This window comes from Elephas maximus, chromosome 3, assembly GCF_024166365.1.
Source record: "Elephas maximus indicus isolate mEleMax1 chromosome 3, mEleMax1 primary haplotype, whole genome shotgun sequence".
In the NCBI taxonomy this organism is placed as follows: domain Eukaryota; kingdom Metazoa; phylum Chordata; class Mammalia; order Proboscidea; family Elephantidae; genus Elephas; species Elephas maximus.
The window spans coordinates 133821075-133844225 of record NC_064821.1 but is presented as its reverse complement, the minus strand read 5'-3'; the positions used below and the strand labels follow the sequence as shown (position 1 = coordinate 133844225).

General features: G+C 36.6%; 1 protein-coding gene across 9 annotated transcripts in view; it reads right to left on the bottom strand.

Moving 5' to 3' along the window:
* Positions 1 to 23151, bottom strand: part of SPATA1 (spermatogenesis associated 1) — a 161093-nt gene that overhangs the window by 94197 nt on the left and 43745 nt on the right. For all 9 annotated transcript variants that reach the window (XR_007516682.1, XR_007516680.1, XR_007516681.1 and 6 more), the window contains 4 exons: positions 21422 to 21533; positions 20474 to 20534; positions 2134 to 2245; positions 1479 to 1604 (listed from right to left, as the gene is read on the bottom strand). Coding sequence is in view for 6 of the 9 variants with exons in the window: in XM_049879623.1 (XP_049735580.1) it covers positions 1479 to 1604; positions 2134 to 2245; positions 20474 to 20534; positions 21422 to 21533 (411 nt within the window). In the remaining 3 variants the exon portion in view is untranslated. The remainder of the gene's footprint in view (positions 1 to 1478; positions 1605 to 2133; positions 2246 to 20473; positions 20535 to 21421; positions 21534 to 23151) is intronic.

The window sequence follows — 23151 nt, the reverse complement described above, 5'->3', positions numbered from 1 at the left end:
TCTTTGCCACCACTACCAGGACAATAGTTTAACATTATGAAGCAGAACCTTTAGAAAAATCTCCTGACGTCTGTGACCTTCCGTCAGTTCCAGTACTGAAACAATTTTGTTGTAAATTGAGAATCCAAAAACCATTTAATTCCACATATACCTTTTATCTTTGTAATTCTCAAACACAACCCAAAATGCAGGTCTCTCAAATCATGTAACATCTCCCAAGCCATTATGGTATGCTTTCTCCACCCTAGCTTATCTCTCCGTTTCTACCAGTCCTAAAAACACTGTTGCTAATTCTATTACAAGAAAACCTCTCACTTTTTTTCTTCCTTCCCTCCTCCCTTATTCCTTCATTCCTTTCTTCAGTTTAGCAAGACATATATACATACCAAAAAATTAAGCACCTAGGGGAGTCTAAGGGAATTAAAGAAAGCTTCAGAATAAATTATTTTTAAGCAGAGCTTGAATGATAGTAGGAAATAGGCAGGTGGACTAGGAAATAGGCAGGTGGACTAGGAAATAGGCAGGTGGACTAGGAAGAGAAGTAGATAGCAGAGGGAAAAGTATGCCTGAAGGCCTGGAGCCAAGAGGAAGCACTCTTCAGATCCTAGCACATCTAACATGTTTTCCTAGAAACATATCTTGATATCTTTCATCAAATTTAGGTGTTCTTTCCATGTACATTTATCCATAGAATTCTGTAATTCCTTTATTATAGCATTCATCAGGATGTATCACTACTGCTTAACTTGATTATCATTTTCCCACTGGACTGTAAGCTCTATGAAGGCAGACACAATCTTGAGCAAATGAATGAATATAAGTTCTAACAAATTTTTTAATTTTAATTTAAAAAACTGTAAAGTATGTTGTTTTTATTGTCTAAAATCAAGAGCTGAACAATGATTTCATGTTTTCTACACTGAACTTAGCTAAATCAGGTACCACTTAAGCCATAAGGTAAAATAGTAAATATTAATTTTACCTTTATTATTTATTACAAAAGTATCAGTTTTGCTATGGATTGAATTGTGTCCCCCCAAAATATGTGTTGTAAATCCTAACCTCTATGCCTCTGGTTATAATCCCATTTAGGAATGGGTTGTCTTTGTTATGTTAATGAGGTAGGATTAGTGTAGCATGTATTTTGAGTCAATCTCTTTTGAAATATAAAAGAGATTAAACAACTGAGCAGAGCAAAGATGGGGAAACAGAAATGCCAAGACACATGAAGGCTGCCCAGGAGCAGAAGCTCAGAAGAGAAAAGGATTTTCCTCCAGAGTCAACATAGAGAAAAAGCCTTCCCCTAGATCTGGCACCTTCAATTGGACTTCTAGCCTCCTAAACTGTGAGAAAATAAATTTATGTTTGTTAAAGCCATCCCCTTGTGGTATTTCTGTCATAGCAGCACTAGATAACTAAAACAAATCCTAGAAAACTTAAGTTTACTTTTATTGTGATAAAAGATACATAAACTTTACCATGATATCGCTTCAATTTGCTTTGTTCAAACAGCCTTTCAACTTTTTTTATTAGTTCTTCTCTAATTCTTTCCAGGTATCTTCTTTCTTCCTTTACTTGTTTCATTTGTTCAATAATCTTCTCTCCTAGAGAGATTACAGCCCATACTCATCAATGTTTGGAAACATATGGTTAATCTCTCAAAATATGGACTGTAAAGCTTAAAAGGAAAGGGCCTAAAACAGCAAGAATAATTTTTATCCAAGGTTTTCTTGAAGCAATATAACATTTACCACTATGAAAATGCTGAGAAGTTGAGAAATCATTTCCCTTCCTAAAAAGGGACACATAAGGGAATTTAGAAAATACATAGTTCAGGGCACATTCTAGTTGTCTTTTCCCTACTTACATATGTGTGTAGAAACTAGGTAAAGCTCCAATAATTATGCGTATACTTTTTGGTTGAGTGCTTTAGTGAAACTTATCTTGGGTCGTCCAAAGTTATTGTACTTAAATCTTAAATAGTATATATTTTAGAGTATATTTTTCAAATGAAATAATATTAGTGACTAGACACACTATATAGTTCATATGATTTAACATTATTTTACTTTACTTCGGAGTCCTGGTGGCGCAGTGATCATCTATATTTACATCTTTAATCATCATACTTACTCTCCATCTGTAATGAAGAGATATCAGTTATTCTTGGAGAATGAACAGGTTGATGAGGAGGTGAGGGAAAATCAATAAGATCTGGTAGGATGACACACTCTTTTTCACCTGTCTGTAAGCAAACATGAAATCAGTAAGATACCATAGAGTGACACATTCTTTTTCATCTGTCTGTAAGCATTTGATAACGCACACCAATGATGCATGTTTTATTTACATGGTGGTAAACTCCCAGATTTGCATTTATAGCTATATATTCTCTCTTGCACTCCATCCTCTCCATTTCACTATTGTTGGGCCTTTTACACAGACAGATATTTCAAAGTAAAATTTTATAAAAATCCATTTTTTAACCAAAGCATGATTTCCTTCTAAGATTTCTTATCTCAGTTACCTGCCATAACTTCTTTTTTAATTTTTTAAGATGGCTATTGGTCAATTTATTTTTTTTGTCCATCTTGAATCAATTTTGATAATTTATATTTGCTTAGAAAGTAATTCTATCATATTTTCAAATTTTAGAATGTCATTGTACATTTTCTCCTACATATTTTATCTCCTCTGTATTTGTGTTTACAATGCATTTGTCTTTCCTAATTTTTGTGTTTCTGTCCTTTTTTGATAAATTACCTTAAGCCTTATCAGTGTTGATTCTTCTCCCAACACCACTTGATAAATCTTAAAATAATTTTCAATTTTGGTAGGTCTTTTTTACTTCTGTAGCTCATTAGTTTCTGATTGTATTATCATTACTTCTGCTTTCTTTGTTTGCTTCATTATTCTTTTTCTAGCTTATTTTACTTCTTAGGTTATAAGATCAGGTTCCCAAAGGATAATGGCAGCCACTTAAATTAGAATCTCTCCACATCAACTCGCAACTACCATAAAAGAAATGTAAGCAAAATTACCCATAGCTTATGGAAACCCTGGTGGTGTAGTGGCTAAGTGCTACAGCTGCTAACCTTGAGGCTGGCAGTTTGAATCTGCCAGGTGCTCCTTGGAAACTCTACGGAACAGCTCTATTCTGTCCTATAGGGTCACCATGAGTTGAAATTGACGGCAGTGGGTTTGGGTTTTTTTTTTGTATGCTTACAAATTTTTTTTTTTTTTTTTACATTATAATTAGGATACAGAATTCTACATACTTCACAGGCAAAAGAGGAAATAAACACCCTAGGCCACCAAAGTGTGCTCAGGAGCTCACATCTGATCAAAGAGTCCCATGCAGACAACACATTAGAGAGGACTACACATGTAACAGGAGCCCTGGTGACACAGTGGTTAAGGGCTTGGATGCTAACTTGGCAGTTTGAATCCACTAGCTGCTTCTTTGAAACCCTATGTGGCGTAGAGAAAAGACATTTTCTTTAGTGTTTCAGTATCAAAATAAGAGAATATATTTTCTTGTTTAGCTGTATAAGCTGTGATTAAATCTTTAGCCTTTGAAAATGTTGATTATTTGCTCTGGAATCTGTCTCACGATTGTTCCTTTGTAGAAAAACAAGGTAATTGAGATTTTTCTTGTTGACTAAACCAGGGGACAAGACAATGAGCAATACTGTCAGGACTCGAGATAACTGAGCAAAGTCCAGATTCACCTTGTGACCGAAACCAGGATGGTGATAAGAGACCTGCTGTAAGAGACCTGCTAGACGTCAACAATAGGTCACTTCGTCATTATGTCCACCTCAAAGAACTGACATTCCTGCAAATCTCTAAATCCTGACCCTCTCCCTATGAAACCCTCCAGTCAGCCCTTTTAGGGCAGACAGAATTTGGGGAACCCTCTCTCTTGAACACTGTGTCCAATAAAGCTCTCTTGCTGCTTACCTTCTCCTGTCTCAGTATTGGCTTTGCAGCAGGCGGCTCGAATCCACGATTTGTGGTAACAAATGGGGCAGTTCTACTCCGTCCTATAGGGTCGCTATAAGTTGAAATTGACTCAACAGCAACAGATTCGGTTTTTTTGTTTACACAGGTGACAAAGTAAACATTAACTAACCATGGTTTAGTCTGGAAGGAGAGGGCCCAGCCTGGAATGGAAAAATACTTAAAGCAAGGAGACCTGGTAGATCAGAGCACTTTCTACGAGGGATCTAAAAGAAAGGAACTTGGAAAACACAGGGGACCAAGAGTGGTAATATGGGAGGGCATAGCTTCTGGGAAGGAGAAAGTTGGATTGGAAGCAGAAGGGTCTTGGAGTCTTGGTGGTAAGAGAAAAGATGAAAGCGGCCAAGATAAGAGCTCAGCTGAATTAAGTAAGTAGAAAAGAATCCAAAGAAAACAAATCCCACCCCCTAAGAGAGGCCCATTCAGTATAAATAAATAAACAACTGCATTTCACTGAAGCAACAGAAGAGGGTATTCCTGTCTAAGAAACAGAACAAGTCACCTAAACACCACTTCCTGTTCTTCTAAAAGATTACCTGCTATTGCTGATTCCAAAACATCCAATACAAAAAAAAATCAACAACATCTGCAAAATAACCTAGAATCTACACAAAGTTACTTAAGGGGAAAAACTAAAAAATGAACAACAACTACAAAAACAAGACAAAAAAAAGAGGCAACCATGAAGCATAGAAAAATCTTAACCCACCCAACATAGGTTAAACATAATTAAACAAACATTTGCAGATATTAAAGAACACCATGAATCAGAAATTTTAGAACTCAAAATAAAAATATAAACACAACAGAAAGATGTGCAATGGAAGCTGGCCAAACTGAAGAAAGATATCAAGGAAAAAACAAAATTGCCTGAGAAATGAATAAATTAGGAGGTGTCCAAGAGAGAACAGATATGAACAGAATAGAAATAAAAGCAAGATGGGGAGCAAAGGCCCTGAGATCGGAGGGTGCCTGTTTCAGGAATAGCAAAGAGACTGGTGTGGTTATAGTGGTTAGAGTAGAAGCAAGTAAAAGAGAGATAGGCTATACTATCAGGGAGGTAATAGGGGGTCAGGTATGGAACCTAGGGAGTTAGTAAGACAGGGAACAGAGGGGACCCAAAATCTACAAAGTAAGAAGAAATGGCCCAGGGCGCAGAAATAAAGCCATTCCCCAGAACAATGAGGCAGGGTATCTAAAAATAGCCCTCAAACTTCTTTAAAGTTGTCTTTCAGAAGCAGCTGGAGAAAACCGGTCCCAGGAAGGTGCATGGAACATCCACCTGTGACCACTGTGTGACCTTCCACCAGAGGCAGTGATGGGCTATAGCCCCAGCCAGGGAATCGAACCCGGGGAGCGATAGACTGAGCATGCGCAACACCCCATAATAAGTCCTGCAACGAATCCCAGAGGCCTCGGGGACAGGAGCCATCTTGGAAAGCTGCTGCGCAGGCACCTTAGTTAACATATCCCCACCTGTGTCTATGAATGAACATGGATCTTTTCCCACCCAAGAACTTTTAAAAATTTAGGCCTATCTTTTGTTCTGTGAGATGGGGGAGGGGTGTATGTGTTGCTCTAGGCCCTCTCATCTCCACTTGCAAGCCTCCTCAATAAAGCGTTGCTCCTGTGGAAAACTGTATGTGCCTCACCTGCTCGCTCTTGACTGGTGAGAGGCAAAAACCTTATTCCGGTAATAAAAGTACTGAGAAAGTGAAACCTAAAAAAAGTGGTAAAATGGATCAAAGAGAAAATGATGCTATAAAAGGTAAAGAAGATCTAAGATAAGACTAATTGTGGTCTCTGAGGGAGAAAAACAATGGAACAGAACTATTTAAAATTATAATTTAAGACAACATTCGTGAAATAAAAGTAGTAGTGATTTTCATATTGAAAGTGCCTACTGCGTATTTAGAAAAAAAAAAAAAATGGATCTAGAATTCTCAGTACCCTGATAAAAAACTACATTACACATTAAAAGAATCCTCTAGACTTCTGGGCAGAAAAACCTAAGTGACTTTACAAAGAAAAGCAAATTATGTTGTCATCAGACATCTAAATAGTAACATATAAGGCATCAATAGAGCGACATTTAAAGAAACTCATGGGGAAAATGTGTAAGTAAAGGACTTTACAACCAGTCAAACTGTCTTCAAGTATCAATGCTCTAGAGCAAGGACTAACAAATGTCTCCTGTTAAGGACCAGAGAATAAATATTTCAGGCTTTGCAGGCTATATATAGTCTCCATTGTATATATATGTGTGTATATATATATATATATATTTCTTTTTTACAACCCTTTTAAACATGTAAAAACTGTTCTTAGCTCGTAGGCTTTACAAACTAGGCTGCAGTTCTTAGTTTGATCACCCCTGCTCTAAAGAAAATTTTCAACATGTAAGAAGAAACAGGGACTATTTGCACCTAGGAGCTTTTACTACTATAGGATGAGCTTCATGATTGAAGAGATGATAGAAAAATCTGTAAAATAACTAGCAGGAAGGGTAGAATATATTTAATTACTGATCTGAGACTAAAGCAAAGGTGAGGGGGACAAGAATAGAAGAAAAGTATGTATGTAAATGTTTCATTCTTTGACAAAGTAGAAAAAACACATCTAAAAATAAAGGAGAAGGGAGGGGACAAGGTAAAAGCAGAACTGGGTTTTTGATGGCCCTGATTATAACAGTTAATAGGCAGATGAAAATTTTAGAGGTAAATCAAAAGCAGAAGTATAACTTTAAAAAAAAAAAGAGGGTCTAAGAATACTATTATAAATATGTTAGTATAAAGCTAAACACCAGAATAAAAATACAAACCTTTCTAAGTATCAAAAGGAAAAAAGACAGCAAATAAATCTCATAGGAAAAGACACACAGCAACGTCAGTCCTATCAGTAATGTAAATGATATAATTCATTGACTAAATGAAAAAGATTTTTAGACTGGATCACAGAACAAGATCCAATTCTTGGCTGTACACAACAGACACGTCTATAACAAAGTGATACAGAAAGGCTAAAAAAAAGGGGAGGGAGGAGAGGTATGCCAGATACATGCAAACAAAATGAAAGCAGAGGTTGGTCTTTGATATGCAATAAGGGAGAATTCAAGAGCCCTGGTGGCACAGTGGTTGAAGAGCTTGGCTACTAACCAATCAGTGGTTTGAACCCACTAGCCGCTCTTCGGGACAGAGATGTGGCAGTCTGCTTCCATATAGATTTACAGCCTTGGCAACCCTATGGGGGCAGTTCTGTCCTGTCCTACAGGGTTGTTATGTGTTGAAATCAACTCGATGGCAACGGGTTTGGTTTGGCTTTGGTAAGAGATAATTCAGGCCAAAAAAGCGTTAAATGAGTCCAAAAAGGAAGCTTTGTAATGCAAAGGTGATAATATTAACATTCACATAAGAACAACTCTGGGCCAAATAACACATAGAAACTTACATAAAACAGAAGCCACAGGCTACAAGGATAAGCAGGATCACACCAATAACAGGAGATTCTAACATACCACTCCTAATCCAAGACATAAAAATACACAATGTGGAAAAAACTAAGTAGGGATATGGGACACTTAACATCATCAGCAAGGTAGAGTTTATGTATATGTATCAAATTCTATACCGTGATTCCAGACAAGACATCTTCTTTTCAAATGAGCTTGGAACATTTATAAAAATTAATTACAAATTAACTCACAAAGAAAACCTCAGTACATTCTATAAAGTAGAAATAATACAAACAGCAAACGCTAATTAAAATGTAATAAAGCGAAAAAAATTTTTAAAAGACATTAAAATGCCCTTTCATCTGGAAATTAAACAAAAAACTTCCTGGAATTCAAAGGGGAAACACTAACAAAAATTGCACACTTTCTAAGAAATAATAAGAAAATCCCACATATCGGAATCTTTGCAACAATTAGAAGAGTTACCAGAAGAATATTCATAGTCTTAAATACTTAATTTTTACATCAGCAAAAATAAGAGTTGAAAATCTGTTGTTAGGAGCTGTCCAGTTGGTTCTGACTCACAGTGACGCTAGGTACAACAGAATGAAACACTGCCCAGTCCTTCGCCATCATCACGATGCTCTGTTTGAACCCATTGTTGCAGCCACTGGGTCAAACCATCTCATTGAGGGTCTTCCTCTTTTTCACTGACCCTCTACTTGACCAAGTATGATGTCATTCCCCAGTGACTGGTCCCTTCTGATTACATGTCCAAAGTACATGAGACAAAATCTCACTATTCTTGGGTAGGGAGCGAAAAACACTAGACAGTAAATCAGTTGTAACTTTGGTGTAGGGCAAGATAGTACACAATACTGGGGAAGCCAGCACAACTTGACCAAGGCTAGGTCATGGACGCTCCACAGACACATCCAAACTCCCTGAGGGAGTGAATTGCTGGGTTGAGGGCTAGGGACCATGGTCTCAGGGAACATCTAGCTCAACTGGCATAACATAGTTTATAAAGAAAATGTTCTACATCCTACTTTGATGAGTAGCATCTTGGGTCTTAAAAGTTTGTGAGTGGCCATCTAAAGTACTCCACTGGTCTCACCCCATCTGGAGCCAGGGAGAATGAAGAAAATCAAAGACACAAGGGAAAGATTAGTCCAAAGAACTAATGAACCACAAGTACAACAGCCTCCATCAAACTGAGCCCAGGAGAACTGGATGGTGCCCTGCCACCACCACTGGCTGCTCTGATAGGGATCGTAATAGAGGGTCCGGGACAAAAACCAGACTTACTGCTGTGACAGAGACTACAGAAACTTTTGAGAGTATGGCCCCTGAATACCCTTTTAACTCAGTACTGAAGTCACTCCTGAGGTTCACCCTTCAGCCAAAGATTAGACAGGCTCATAAAACAAAATGAGACTAAATAGGCACACCAGCCCAGGAGCAAGGACAAGAGTGCAGGAGGGGACAGGAAAGCTGGTAATGGGGAACCCAAGGCCGAGGAAGGGAGAGTGTTGACTTGTCGTAGGGTTGGCAACCAATGTCACAAAACAATATGTGCATTAATTGTTTAATGAGAAACTAATTTGCTCTGTAAACCTTCATTTAAGTACAAGAAAAATACATATATACTTGTGTGTGTGTGTGTGCGCGCCTGTGTGTGTGTATAAATTTCATTATCCTTCCTTCTAAGGAACATTTTGGCTGTAATTCTTCCAAGGCAGATTTGTTCATTCTTCTGGCAGTCCATGATATATTCAATATTCTTCACCAACCCCATAATTCAAAGGCATCACTTCTTTTTTGGTCGTCCTTAAATTCATTGTCCAGCTTTCACATGCATATGAAGTGATCAACAATACCATGGCTTGGGTCAGGTGCACCGTAGTCCTCAAAGTGACATCTTTGCTTTTCATTAACACTTTGAAGGGTTCTTTTGCAGCAGATTTGCCCAATGCAATAAGTCATTGTTTGATTGCTTGACTCGTGCTTATATGCGTGTTGACTGTAGATCCAAGTAAACCGAAATCCTTGACAACGTCAATGTTTTCTCCATTTCTCATGATGTTGCTTATTGGTCCAGTTGTGAAAATTTTTGTTTTCTTTATGTTTGGGGCTGCTAACCAAAAGGTCGGCAGTTCCAATCCACCAGGCATTCCCTGGAAACCCTATGGGGCAGTTCTACTCTGTCCTATAGGGTCGCTATAAGTCGGAATCCACTTGGTGGCAATGGTTTTTTTTTTTTTTTTTTATGTTGAGGTGTAATGCAATCCACACTAAAGGCTGCAGTCTTTGACTTTGATCAGTAAGCGCTTCAAGTCCTCTCCACTTTCAGCAAGCACGGTTGTGTCATTTGTATATCCAGGTTGTTAATGCGTCTTCCTCCAAACCTGATACCACATGCTTCTTCATATAGTCCAGCTTCTCGGATTATGTACTCAGCATACAGATTGAATAAATATGGTGAAAAGATATGACCCTAATGCACACATTTCCTGATTTTAAACCACGAAGTATTCCCATGTTCTGTCCAAACCTCTTGGTCTATGTACAGGTTACACATGAGCACAATTAAGTATTCTGGAATTTACATTCTTTGCAATGTTATCCATAATTTGCTATGATCCATACAGTCAAATGCCTTTGGGTAGTCAATAAAACACACGTAAACATCTTTCTGGTATTTTCTGCCTTCAGCCAAGATCCTTCTGACATTAGCAATGATAGGCCTCATTCCACATCCTCTTCTGAATCTGGCTTGAATTACTGGCAGTTCTCTGTCGAGGTACTGCTGCTACTACTTTTTAATTATCTCGAGAAAAATTTTATTTGTGTGTGATATTAACGATATTGCTCCATAATTTCCACATTCTTTGGATCACCTTTCTTTAGAATAGACACAAATATGGATCTCGTTCAGTCAGTTGGCTAGGTAGCTGTCTTCCAAATTTCTTGGCATAGATGAGTGTCATGCACTGAATTATGTCCCCCAAAAACGTGTGTATCAATTTGGCTGGGCCATGATTCCCGGTATTGTGTGATTTTCCGATATCTTGTAAATCCTGCCTATATAACGGCTGGGTTTTTTGGGTATAATGTTAATGATGAAGAATGGGCAGCAATTGTGTTAGTGAGGCAAGACTCAACCTACAAGAGTGGACTGTACGTTGAGGCAATCTCTTGAGATATAAAAGATAAAAGCAAGCACAGAGACAGGGGAACCTCATACAACCAAGAAAGCAGTGCCGGGAGGAGAGCGCGTCCTTTACGCCTGGGGTCCCTGTGTGGAAAACTCCTAGTCTGAGGGACGATTGATGAGAAGGCCGACAGAGAGAGAAAGCCTTCCCCTGGAGCTGACACCCTGAATTTGGACTTTTAGCCTACTTTACTGTGAAGAAATAAATTTCTCTTTGTTAAAGCCAACCACTTGCAGTATTTCTATTATAGTAGTGCTAGATGACTAAGACAACAAGTGATCACCTTCAGTGCTGTATCCATTTGTTGAAACATCTCAACTGGTATTCCTTTTCACCACTGCCTTCTGTGCAGCTTAGATTTCTTCCTTCAATAGCATCAGTTCATCTGCTACCTCCTGAAATGGTTGAGTGTTGACCAATTCTTTTTGATACAGTGACTGAAGATACATATCCATAAAAGAAAAAAATACATCCACAAATGTTCAGGATACAGAACTGTTTGGATAAATGGAGTTACAGAGCTGTTTCAATAAATGGAGTAGTATGCATTTTTTAAAAAATAATGAAGAAAATCTCAATGGATGATGTGAAGTGATATGCAGGACAGGCTGTTAAGTAAAAAAAAAAAAACAAAGTACAGAACAATGTATATAGTACGTAATAAAAGAGAGAAATTATATTAAGCAATCCTCACAACTGGGCCAACAAGCAATATCATGATAAACAGAGAAAATACTGAAGTTGTCAAGGATTTCATTTTATTTGGATCCACAATCAACAGCAGTCAAGAAATCAAACTATGTATTGCACTGGGCAAATCTGCTGCAAAAGACCTCTTTGAAGTGTTCAAAAGCAAAGATGTCACTTTGAGGACTAAGGTGCACCTGACTCAAGCCACGGTATTTTCAATTGCCTCATATGCATATGAGGACAATGAATAAGGAAGAGTGAAGAAGAATTGATACCTTTGCATTACGGTGTTGATGAACCATGAACTGCTAGAATAATGAACAAGTATGTCTTAGAAGAAGTACAGCCAGAGAGCTCCTTGGAAATGAGGATGGTGAGACTTCATCTCATGTACTTTGGACATGTTATCAAGATGACCAGTCCCTGGAGAAGGACATCGTGCTTTTAATGTAGAGTGTCAGTGAAAAAAAGGAAGACTTTCAGCAAGATGGATTGATACAGTGGCTGCAATGACAGGCTCAAGCATAACAATGATTGTGAGGATGGCGCAGGACTGGGTAGTCTTTTGTTCTGTTGTGCATAGGGTTGCCATGAGTCAGAACCAATTCAAGGGCACCTAACAACAACAAAAGAGGGGAGATAGTGCTATACGTGACTATTTGTTTTTTTATACTGAGATAATTATAAATTCACAAACAGTTGTAAGCAAATAATACAGAGGTCCCTTGTACATTTTGCCCAGTTTCCCCTAATGCTATCATTTTCTATAATTATTCTGTAATATCACAACTAGGATATTGACACTGATACACTCAACAGATTCCTCCGGTTTTACTTGTACTTGTGTGGGTGTGTATTATGTGTCTGTATGTATGTGGTTTTATACAATTTTATGACCTATGTAGGTTTGTATATCCACCACCAAGGTCAAGATATGGAACACTTCTAATTCCACAAGGATCGCCTCATGTCGTCCTTTTACAACCACAACCAGCCCCCACAATCCACCCTCTGTTACTAACCCCTGGCAACCACTAATCTGTCCTCAATTTCTATGATTTTGTGATCTCAAAATATTAGATAAGTGGTATCATACGATATGTAACCTTTTGAGATTGGCTTTTTTTGCTTAATATAATTCCCTGGAGATTCATCCAAATTGTTGGATGTACATAGGGTCGCTATGAGTTGGAATTGACTCGACGGCACTAGGTTTGGTTTTGGTTTATCAATAGTTTGTTCCTTTTTATTGTTGAGTAGTAGTCCATGGTATGTATGTACCACAGCTTGTTTGACCATTCACCTTTTGAAGGACATTAGGGCTGATTCTAGTTTTTGACTATTACAAATAAAGTGGCTGTGAACATTCATGTATAGGTTTTTGTATGAACATAAAGTTTCGTTTCTCTGAGGTGACTGTCCAAGAGTACAATTGCTGGGTTACTTGGTTATGTTTTGGTTTTAAAGAAACTGCCAAACTGCTTTCCTAACTGTTTATTTCTGCAAAAAGAACCACTGAAAGGATAACCCAGAAACTAATAAAAATGGTTATCTATTAGGAATAGGGGGACAGAGCAGAGTGGATAAGGATTTAAGTATTTGAGTATACATTTTTATACAGCTTTGATTTTTAAGTCATGTAAGGGTTTTACATAATCAAAACAAACTTTTTTTTTTGTATCGAGAGCTATTAAAAATTAGCTAAATAAATGGAGAAATATACTATGTTCATCGACTGGAAACCAAATGTTATAAAAATGACATTTTCCCTTAATGATTTATAGATTTACTATAACTGCAATCAAAAGCCAATAGGTATTTTTTGTGTACCTTGACAAACTCATCTAAAATTTATATAAAAGTGCAAAAGGCCAAGAATAAATAAGACACTCTTGAAGAACAACTTAAGAGAACTTGCTCCACCAGCACTAAATTATATAATACCTAAAAATACAGTAACTAAGACTGTGTGGAACTGTACAGGAATACACAAATAGATTAAGGAAGACACAGACCCATGTAGATATGACACTTGATATAAAATACAAGTGGCACTGCAGATAAGTGGGAAAAAGGGATTGACCTTCAAAAATTGTTGCTGGGACAATGACATCCTAATAGGAAAAAGAAAAAAAAAAAAAGGAAGGAAAGCAAACTCCTATCTCACAATGCAGAAAAATCAGTACAGGTAGAACGAAGACTAACATGTGAAAAACAAAACTATAAAACTTTAGAATACAAAAGAACATCTCCCTGAGCTTAGGGAAGAAAAAATTTTTCTTAAATATGGCACAGAATGTACCAATAAAAAAAGAAAGGACAGATAAATTTGACTACAAATTAAGAACTTCTATATTTCAAAAGTTAACTTGAAGAGAAAAATGACAAGACACAGAGTAGGGGGAAGGTATTTGCAACATACATAGCATCAAAGCACTAACTTCCAGAGTATATGAAACGCTCTTACTAATTAGAAATAAATGCCAGACAAACCAATGGGAATACTTGAATAGACATTTCTCCCCAAAAAGTTATCAAAATGGTCTATAAAATATAAAAACATGGTCAACTTTATGAGTAATCAGGGAAATTAAAATACAAACCACAGTGAAATAGCATTTAGCACCCATCAGGTTCCCAGAAGTTTTACGGAGTGAAAATAACATGTGCTACTGAGGATGTGCTGGAGCTCTGGTGGCACAGTGGTTAAACCGCTCAGGTGTTAACCGAAAATTCGGCGGTTTGAACCCACCAGCAGCTCCACAGGACAATGATGTGGCAGTCTGCTTCAATAAAGATTTACAGCCTTGGAAACCCTATGGTGCAGTTCTGTTCTATGCTACAGAGTCACTATGAGTTGGAATCAACTTGATGGCAGTGGGTACTGAGGATGTAGAACAACAGGAAATCTCTTGTATTCCTAGTAGGAATGTAAATTTGTATAGTCACTTTGGAACACAATTTGTCATTATTTAGTTAAGTTATGGAAAAGCATATATGGTAACTCCAGACCTAAATGTATTCCTCTCTGTTTAGTTGCACCAGGAGCACTGTTCATAACAGGTAAAAACTGGAAACAGTACAAATATCCAGCAACAAGAGAAGAACAATTATTTGCTGAAGATGACATTACTTTGCTCCAAAACTCAAGAGCTCTGAGCTGTGATTCTTCTACCAGGGTTTGTCACAGGCACCACTCAGCATTCCAATCTACTACCCACATATTCAGCATCACTGGGTTAGCTAGAAGTTAAAAGACAAGTGGCAGCACTGCTTGCACTGTCTCTTGGATCAGCTTGAGAGTCTTTTTCTTTAGATTCTACTCAAAGTTGGCAGCCTTACAGTACATTCCCATCATCATTCTGTTGTTGTTAGGTGCTGTTGAGCCAATTTCGACTCATAATGACCCCATATAGCAGAGCAGAACTGCCCCATAGGGTTTTCTAGGTTGTGATCTTTATGGGAGTAGACTGCTAGGTCTTTCTCCCACAGAGCTGCTGGGTGGGTTTGAACTGCCAATCTTTTGGTTAGTAGTCAAGCACTTAACCAGGACTCACTATCTAAGCCAGCATAAAACAGCCATTATAGGGTTTTTTTCAAGGATGCTGGGCTTGCCTTTCCAATATATTCCTCAATGTTTTATTAAAGGAGTGAAAGAGTTATGATAAATTCTTTCTAACATTCCTATTTCTCTAAGTCTTTGGATTTCTTCCTCTACTTTTTATCAATACATTTCTGGCATCCAAATTTACTTTGTATAAGTCATCATATAGTCTGGGTTTTTGTCAACCAACTTAACAACTATTTGTACTACTCCCAAAAGCTTGACCTAGCGTATTAAATCCAGAATCTCTGAGAAGTATATCCATATCACTAAACTTGAACAAATATAAAGTTACGTTCCTTCATTTATGGTCTGAATCTACTTCCACAAATATTCTATTTTCTTTCAGCATAAATTATCAAAATATTTCAATTATTTGGTTGGATCCAAGATTCCATCTTTAGCAGTTTGTTGCCCATACTTCAATTTCTGCATACTGAATTACCAAATACCGAATCAGTTCAGTGCAGGTCAAACAAGCATTCTATGTTTTAAGTAGGAAGAAAATTAAGTGCATCAGAAATACTAAAGGATCAGGCTGTACACCTGGTCTTCTGGAATGATTTTTTTATTAGTGTCATGGATTGAACTGTGTCCCTCCAAAATATGTGTCAACTTGGTTAGGCCATGATTCCCAGTATTGTATGGTTGTCCTCCATTTTGTGACTTTCTTATGTGTTATAAATCAGAATCTCTGCCTGTGGTTAAAGATTAGGGTGGGATGTAACACCCTTGCTCAGGTCACATCCCTGATCCAATGTAAAAGGAGTTTCCCTGCAGCGTGGCCTGCACCAACTTTCATCTTACAAGAGGTAAAAGGAAAGGGAAGCAAGCAGAGAGTTGGAGATCTCATACTCCACAAGAAAGCAGCACTGGGAGCAGAGAGCATCCTTTGGACCTGAGGTGCCTGTGCTGATGTTCCCCCAGACCAAGGGAAGGCTGATGACAAGGACCTTTCTCCAGAGCTGACAGAGAGAGAAAGCCTGATACCCTGAATTTGGACTTCTAGCCTATTGGACTATGAGAGAATAAACCTCTTTTTGGTAAAGCCATCCATTTGTGGTATTTCTGTTATAGCAGCACTAGACGAATAAGGCAATTAGTAAAGGTATAATCTTTGAAGTCATCGACAGAACTATGTTAAAAGCAAGAAGCCACCACTATTACTGTCATTGCTGTTTATCACACTCAGGAAGCTGGAGGAAAAACAAAACTTAGTTCACACACAAAAAATGGAAAGGAGGAGTAAACAGTTATTCATAGATGGCATGATTGTGTATGTATATAAAGTCCTAAAGAATCTACTAAAAAACCTAATTGAACTAATAAGAGAATTTAGCAGTATTGCAAGAGATAAGTTCAATGTATTTAAATCAATCATATTTCTATAAACTAGCAACAATTGGAAAATAAAAATTTTAAATACCACCTATAAAAGCATTAAAATCATAAATACCTAGAAAGATATGTAACAAAAAATGTACATGATTCCTGCACTTAAGCCACAAACATTACTGAGAGAAAAATAAAGATTTAAATAAATGGAGAAATATACTGTGTTCATGGATTGGAAGATTTAATACTGTTAGAATATCAATTCTCCCTAAATTGACCTACAGATTCAACAGGGTTCCAATCAAAAGCCCAAGAAGGGTTTTTGAACAAATTAACAAGTTGATTTTGAAATACGTATGAAAACACAAAGAATTTACTATAGCCAAAACAATCTCAAAAAAAAAAAAGAATTTGGAGCCTTACACTGTCAAATAAAAAGAACTATACTATAAAGTCATTAATGAAAACAGCATGGTTTTGGCATAAGAATTAAAAAAAAAAAAATCATGGAACAGGAACGAGAGTCCAAAAATTTTCTCAGACATATACAGTCACTTGATTTTTTACTAATGCAACAGGAAAAAATAGAGTCTCTTTAACAAATGATGTGGAAACAACTAGATATCTGGGGGGGGGGGGGAGCCTCAATCCCAACCTCATTCAATACATAAAACTTAATTTTAAGATGTGATAGTTCTCTTCGGGTTGCCTCTATTCTCACGGAGAAAAATCATTACCAAGAGTAAGAGAAAGGAGTTATTCATTGAAAGTTTGTGAAGGTATGACAGAGTTGTCTAGAAGAAGAAAATATAGTATAATTGTTGGTAGAAAAAAAGGCTCATTTGACATGCAGGGTTTGTTACCTAAGGTTGGAGTTTTGCTAAATGAATATGAATGAAGGCTTGCTAGCATTGTAACCATACCCACCCAGTGCCGTCTGGCTCATAGAAAAGTTAACGTAACTTTTGGGCCTTAGTTTCCTCATCCGAAAATGGACATAATAGTACTCCTCAAGAGTTGCTGAATTAAATGAGTTAACATATGTAAAGCACTTGGAACAAGGACTGGCTCAATAAATGCTACCTAACTGGTTACTACTGCTAGGAGTAGTGGTTTAGATAGCTAGTGTAGTGGTTAAGAGCATGAACTCTGGAGCCTGTCTAGACCAATCAAAATCTAGTCCTGGATTCATTACTTACTAGCTATATTACCTTGAAAAGTCATTTAACCTTTGTGTCCTCAGTTTCCTCCTCTGTAGAGCAGGTATGATAATCATAACCTACCTTATACATTTCTTTGTGGGGATTAAATGAGTCAATATGTATAAAATACTTAGAAGAGTGCCTGGTATTTGGTACGCAGTGTGAGCTATTACTGAAACTTGCATTGTTATCATCTTAAGAATGTCTAAATTCATCCTGAAAATATTTGCAAAATATTTTCAGTTCCTACATCATGCCTTAAGAATAGGCTGATGATTTGAATAGCGTCCATTAATGCCCTTAAACCATCATTATGCAAATTAGGTTAACTACAAAACCTGCAACTAGTAACTGAAAATAAACAATCACTACACTAACACTGCACCATAGGAATCTGTTCTGAAGAGCTGGTTAATCAAATATGAGTACCACTGAATTAAATTACAAATTAGCCATTAAAGCTGACAGCTAAGTAAAAGTTTGTGTCTTTTAAAACTAGTAATAAAATTTGAGTAGATAATCCAAAAAAGTGTTGGTGGACTTTTTTTTTTTTTTTCTTATTAGGGGATATTGCTTGCTCACTCAAAAAGCAGAAACAGAAATTGAACTACTACTGACAATACTGATATCAAGCTTTCTGGTAACACAGGTAGCCCCTGACTTACGACGTATTTGAGTTACAACGAACTGCACTTATAATTGTCTCTTTTTTTTTTTAAATCTTATCATTACTAATATTCATGCCGGGGATGTGGAAAAATTTGCTGAGTTATATGAACACGCTCCAAGCATGTGATCAGGATAATATGATGGAAGAGATCAGTGAAAAAACCATCCATACGGCAAGAATGCTGATTTTAGAACTTGATATTGTTGATGTGGAACAGCTCATAGATCATGAAGGGGAAGTGACACATCAGGACTTAATGCGCTTTGAAGAGGAAAGAAATGCTGAAGAAGAAAGAAATAATGATGAAGAGGAAGGAGAGAATTTGTCAAAAAATTTTATGGTGACAGGACTGGCTGAAGTTTTTTCTAAACTTAATCAGGGGCTTCAGTTGCATGAAAACAAGGACCCAAACACTGATCGCTTTGTTAAAGTCGATAGGTAAATTCTGCTAACATAGAAAGGCAAAGTCGGGAAGCAGAGAGATGTTACTGCGAAATATGTGAAGAAGAAAAGAAAAGGGCCATACCGACAACTCTCACTAATTTTCTCACTAGAAACACCATCCCCCAATCCAGATGATCCAGAACCTTCCACAAGTTACTACTGCAACTGACAAAATACCAGTGTTGTCCAACTCTTCTTCATAGTTGGAGTAAATTTTTGTTTATTTTTTATATATGTATTATTAAAATATATCTGTAAGTTTATATGTAATGTTTTCAACCCCCAAAGACAAATAAAGATGGGATTTATAACGATACTGGTGTTGTTTTTGTTGTTAGGTGCTGTCGAGTTGGTTCTGACTCATAGTGACTCTATGTGCAACGGAATAAAACACTGCCCAGTCCTGCGCCATTCTCATAATTGTTATGCTTGAGCCTATTGTTGCAGCGACTGTGTCACTCTGTTTCATTGAGGGTCTTTCTCTTTTTCGCTGACCCTCTACCAAGCATGATATCCTTCTCCAGGGACTGGTCCCTCCTGACAACATGTCCAAAGTATGTGAGACGAAGTCTCACCATCCTCGCTTCCAAGGAGCACTCTGGTTGAAACAGACTTTTTCGTTCTTCTGGCAGACCATGGTATATTCAATATTCTTCACCAACACCATAATTCAAAGGCATCAATTGTTCTTCAATCTTCCGTATTTATTTGCCAGCTTTCACATGCATTTAAAGCGATTGAAAATACCATGGCTTGGGTCAAGTACATCATAGTCCTCAAAGTGACATCTTTGGTTTTGATCACTTCAAAGAGGTCTTTTGTAGCAGATTTGCCCAATACAGTGTGTTTTTTGCTTCCATGGCTGTTGATCTAAATAAAGCAAAAGCCTTGACAACTTCAATCTTTTCTCCATTTATCATGATGTTGTTTATTGGTCCACTTGTGAGAATTTTTGTTTTCTTTATGTTGAGGTGTAATCCACATTGTCTTTGATCTTCATCAGTAAGTGCTTCAAGTCCTCTTCACTTTCAGCAAACAAGGCTGTGTCATCTGCATATTGCAAACTGTTAGTGAGTCTTCCACCAATCCTGATGCCACATTCTTCTTCATATAGTCCAGCTTCTTGGATTATTTGCTCAGCATACAGATTGGATAGGTATGGTGAAAGGATATAACCTTGATCCACAATTTCTTGATTTTAACCTATGCAGTATCCCCATGCTCTGTTCAAATGGCTTCCTCTTGATTGATGTACAGGTTTCTCAAGAACACAATTGAGAGTTCTGGAATTCCCATTCTTCACAATGTTGTCCATAATTTGTTATTCCACACAGTCGAATGCCTTTGCATAGTCAAAAAACACAGGTAAATATCTTTCTGGTATTCTCTGCTTTCAGCCAAGAGTCCTCTGACATCAGCAATGATATCCCTTGTTCCATGTCCTCTTCTGAATTCAGTTTGAATTACTGGCAGTTCCCTGTCAATATACTGCTGCAACCACTTTTGAATTATCTTCAGCAAAATTTTACTTGTGTGTGATATTAATGATATTGTTTGATAATTTCCATAATTACCTCTAAGTTTATATGTTTTTTTATATGTAATGTTTCCAATCCCCAAAGACAGATAAAGATCAGATTTATAAGGACACTGATAATAATAATGAAAACTAAAAAAACAAATGAGGTATCTGACTTACGTTAGAACCAACTTAGGATGGCCGTGTCGGAATGGGACCCTGCTGTAAGTCGGAGACTACCTGTTCAGCAGTAATCTTAGACATTTTAATCTACAGTTTCATTTTAATTTCACATTTAAGCAAAAACTTTAAAATCATACCTGACTGTCCTCTCTTTTACTGATATTAGCTGTATCATCTTCATTTTTCCAAGGATACTGACTTAAAGGGAATGACAGATTTGAAAGTCATATTAAAACATTATTCCATAAATATTCATTTTTCATATTTCATAAATTTTATTTGATATTCTTTAAATACATTAAAAAACACTTGAAACAAGAATATTATCTTTCAAACTCACTAATGATTAATATACACTGCATTTGTTATATATATTTCATTATAGCTAAATTCAAACCATAGTGCATTGTCTATACTAAGATAAAATAACTGTAAATTAAAAAAAAAAGTATTTACTTTTTTGTAAATGATTATTTCTAAAATCCCATGTTTTAATTTCAAAAGACTATCTGCAAAATTCTTCAGCATATAATTTCGAATGGAAGTATATGAGTGTGAAACTCAAACACACTAATTAGTTCTACCCATAACTAAGTATCCAAAAACCAAACCAAACCTGATGCCATCAAGTCGATTCTGACTCATAGCGACCTTACAGGACAGAGTAGAACTGCCCCATAGGGTTTCCAAGGAGCAGTTGGTGGATTTGAACTGTCAACCTTCTGGTTAGCAGCTGAGCTCTTGACCACTATGCCACCAGGGCTCCAAGCAATCCAAGAGAGGCAGAAAGATTAATTCTAACAAAGGCAAACAAAGACAGAAAATTTTCTGTCATCAGGCTGCCCCTGATAACAAAAAGATTACAACAGAAATAAATTTAAATAATAAATTATCCCTCATTATACTGGAAGAATGTTAGTGAATAACAGCGATGACTGAAATCAAGGTATTTGTAAATAAAAAGTTCAGTAATTTAACTCTTATCTTCACTCTAATTAGAAGTCCTTATATCAGTTTCCTGGGTATCTCACTTTTTCTCTTATAGTTTAAATTATGACATGTATAATCAACGTCTTACTAATTACCTTTTGTTGTTAAAATAATCAGTATTTGAGTTTTCCAATGATCCTGGCAATTCAGAATTTTTAATTGGACTTTTTCCATTCTGGCCTTCTTCTCGAGTGGCTTTCCTCTTGGCTGATGTTGATGTTCATCCATGGCAAATAAAGTGCAGAATATTAAGAAAATACTAAGATAAAATTTTGTCTTCATATTTATATAACTTTGTCCCATGTTCCAGAACCTCCATGAACTTAACTATACATGGTACATTGTTGTTGCTAGGTGCTGTCAAGTCAGTTCAGACTCATAAAGACTATGTACAACAGAACAAAACACTGCCCAGTCCTGTGCCATCCTCACAATCATTGCTACGTTTGAGCCCAATATGTGGTATAAGGCAACAATTTCCAAAGTGAGTTTTTTGAAACAGTAGTTTAGGGGAAAACAGAATTTTTTTGGTCAATTCAGTTTGGAAAATGTTAGACTAAGCAACACTAAAAGGAACATGATCCTCTACACACACACCTATTACAGGATTTCTCTGCCTTTATAGGGTTGCTGTGAGTCGGAATCAACTTGATGGCAATGGGTTTGGGTTTTTTTTGGTTTAGGTACCCTGTAAATCTGCAAAGGGGGTAAGTTCTATTTTACCCAAACTTCATTGCCATTTTGCCAAAAGCATTTTTTGAAATAACATTCTGAGAAACCCTCCCCGGAAGAGGCTTGTGTAAATAACAGAGAAATTAATATCATTTCTTATTTCACATACATTTCCATTTATAAAATATTCCTTCATTTTAACAGAACTTTTCCAAATAGGAAAAATATGTAATCTATCTTTAAAACTTTAGCACTAATAGTCTATGATTAATCAAAAAAAAGAAAAAAGATCCATGAACCTGGTAGTGTTAATGGAGAATATTTTCCCTTGGGGAGATCAATTCTTTTTTAATTTACAAAAAAAAAAAGAGCTGAATTAATATTTGTAAAGTTATTTTCAAGGGTTGTCACGATATTTTGCTACTAGGGTCCAAATAAAAACCTGAACTTCATACTTGTTTAATTTTCATTTTGCTGCTACGATTTATTCCCAGCTGGCATCAAAAAAGTCATTTAGGAATAACAGAAATTTTTCTAAAAAATACATTCAATTAAAGTGAAGAAAAGATAAATATGCCAGTTGTTTAAAAGCTAATAGTGAAATACCACTACCTTCACCCACCTAAAAAAATAAACTGCCAAACTCACTAGATTGTGAGTTATTTTTTGATAGGGATATAGGATGTGGATCTATCATTCCTAGTAACAGCTTACAGCATGATGCATTGCACCATTTAATACCTATGGATTTTTAAAATACCTATGAATTTAATAAAAAGGAAGCACCTATTTGCTTCTGAAAAAATCATAATAAAATGTTTTGAGAGCCATAGTAATTTCATAGATTTACAGAAAAAGAATGGTAATTGTGAAACTGAGTTTAGAACTATGAGATGTTTGCCTGGCAAAGGTGAGAATAAGGAGAATTTAAGCAAAGAAAATGATGTGCCAGGATGGAGTACTAACATTTGTAATGTTTTTGACAAATAGTAAAAAGGACAGTATGACTCTTAACACAGTGTTGTAAAGTGTGGGTTTTAGTAAAATATATGGGTTCAAGCCCTGGTATTATTACAGTAGCTATGACCTTAGGTAAGTCATTTCTCAAAGCTTCAATTTTCTTATTTCTAAAATGGCATAGTGCATGTAATGC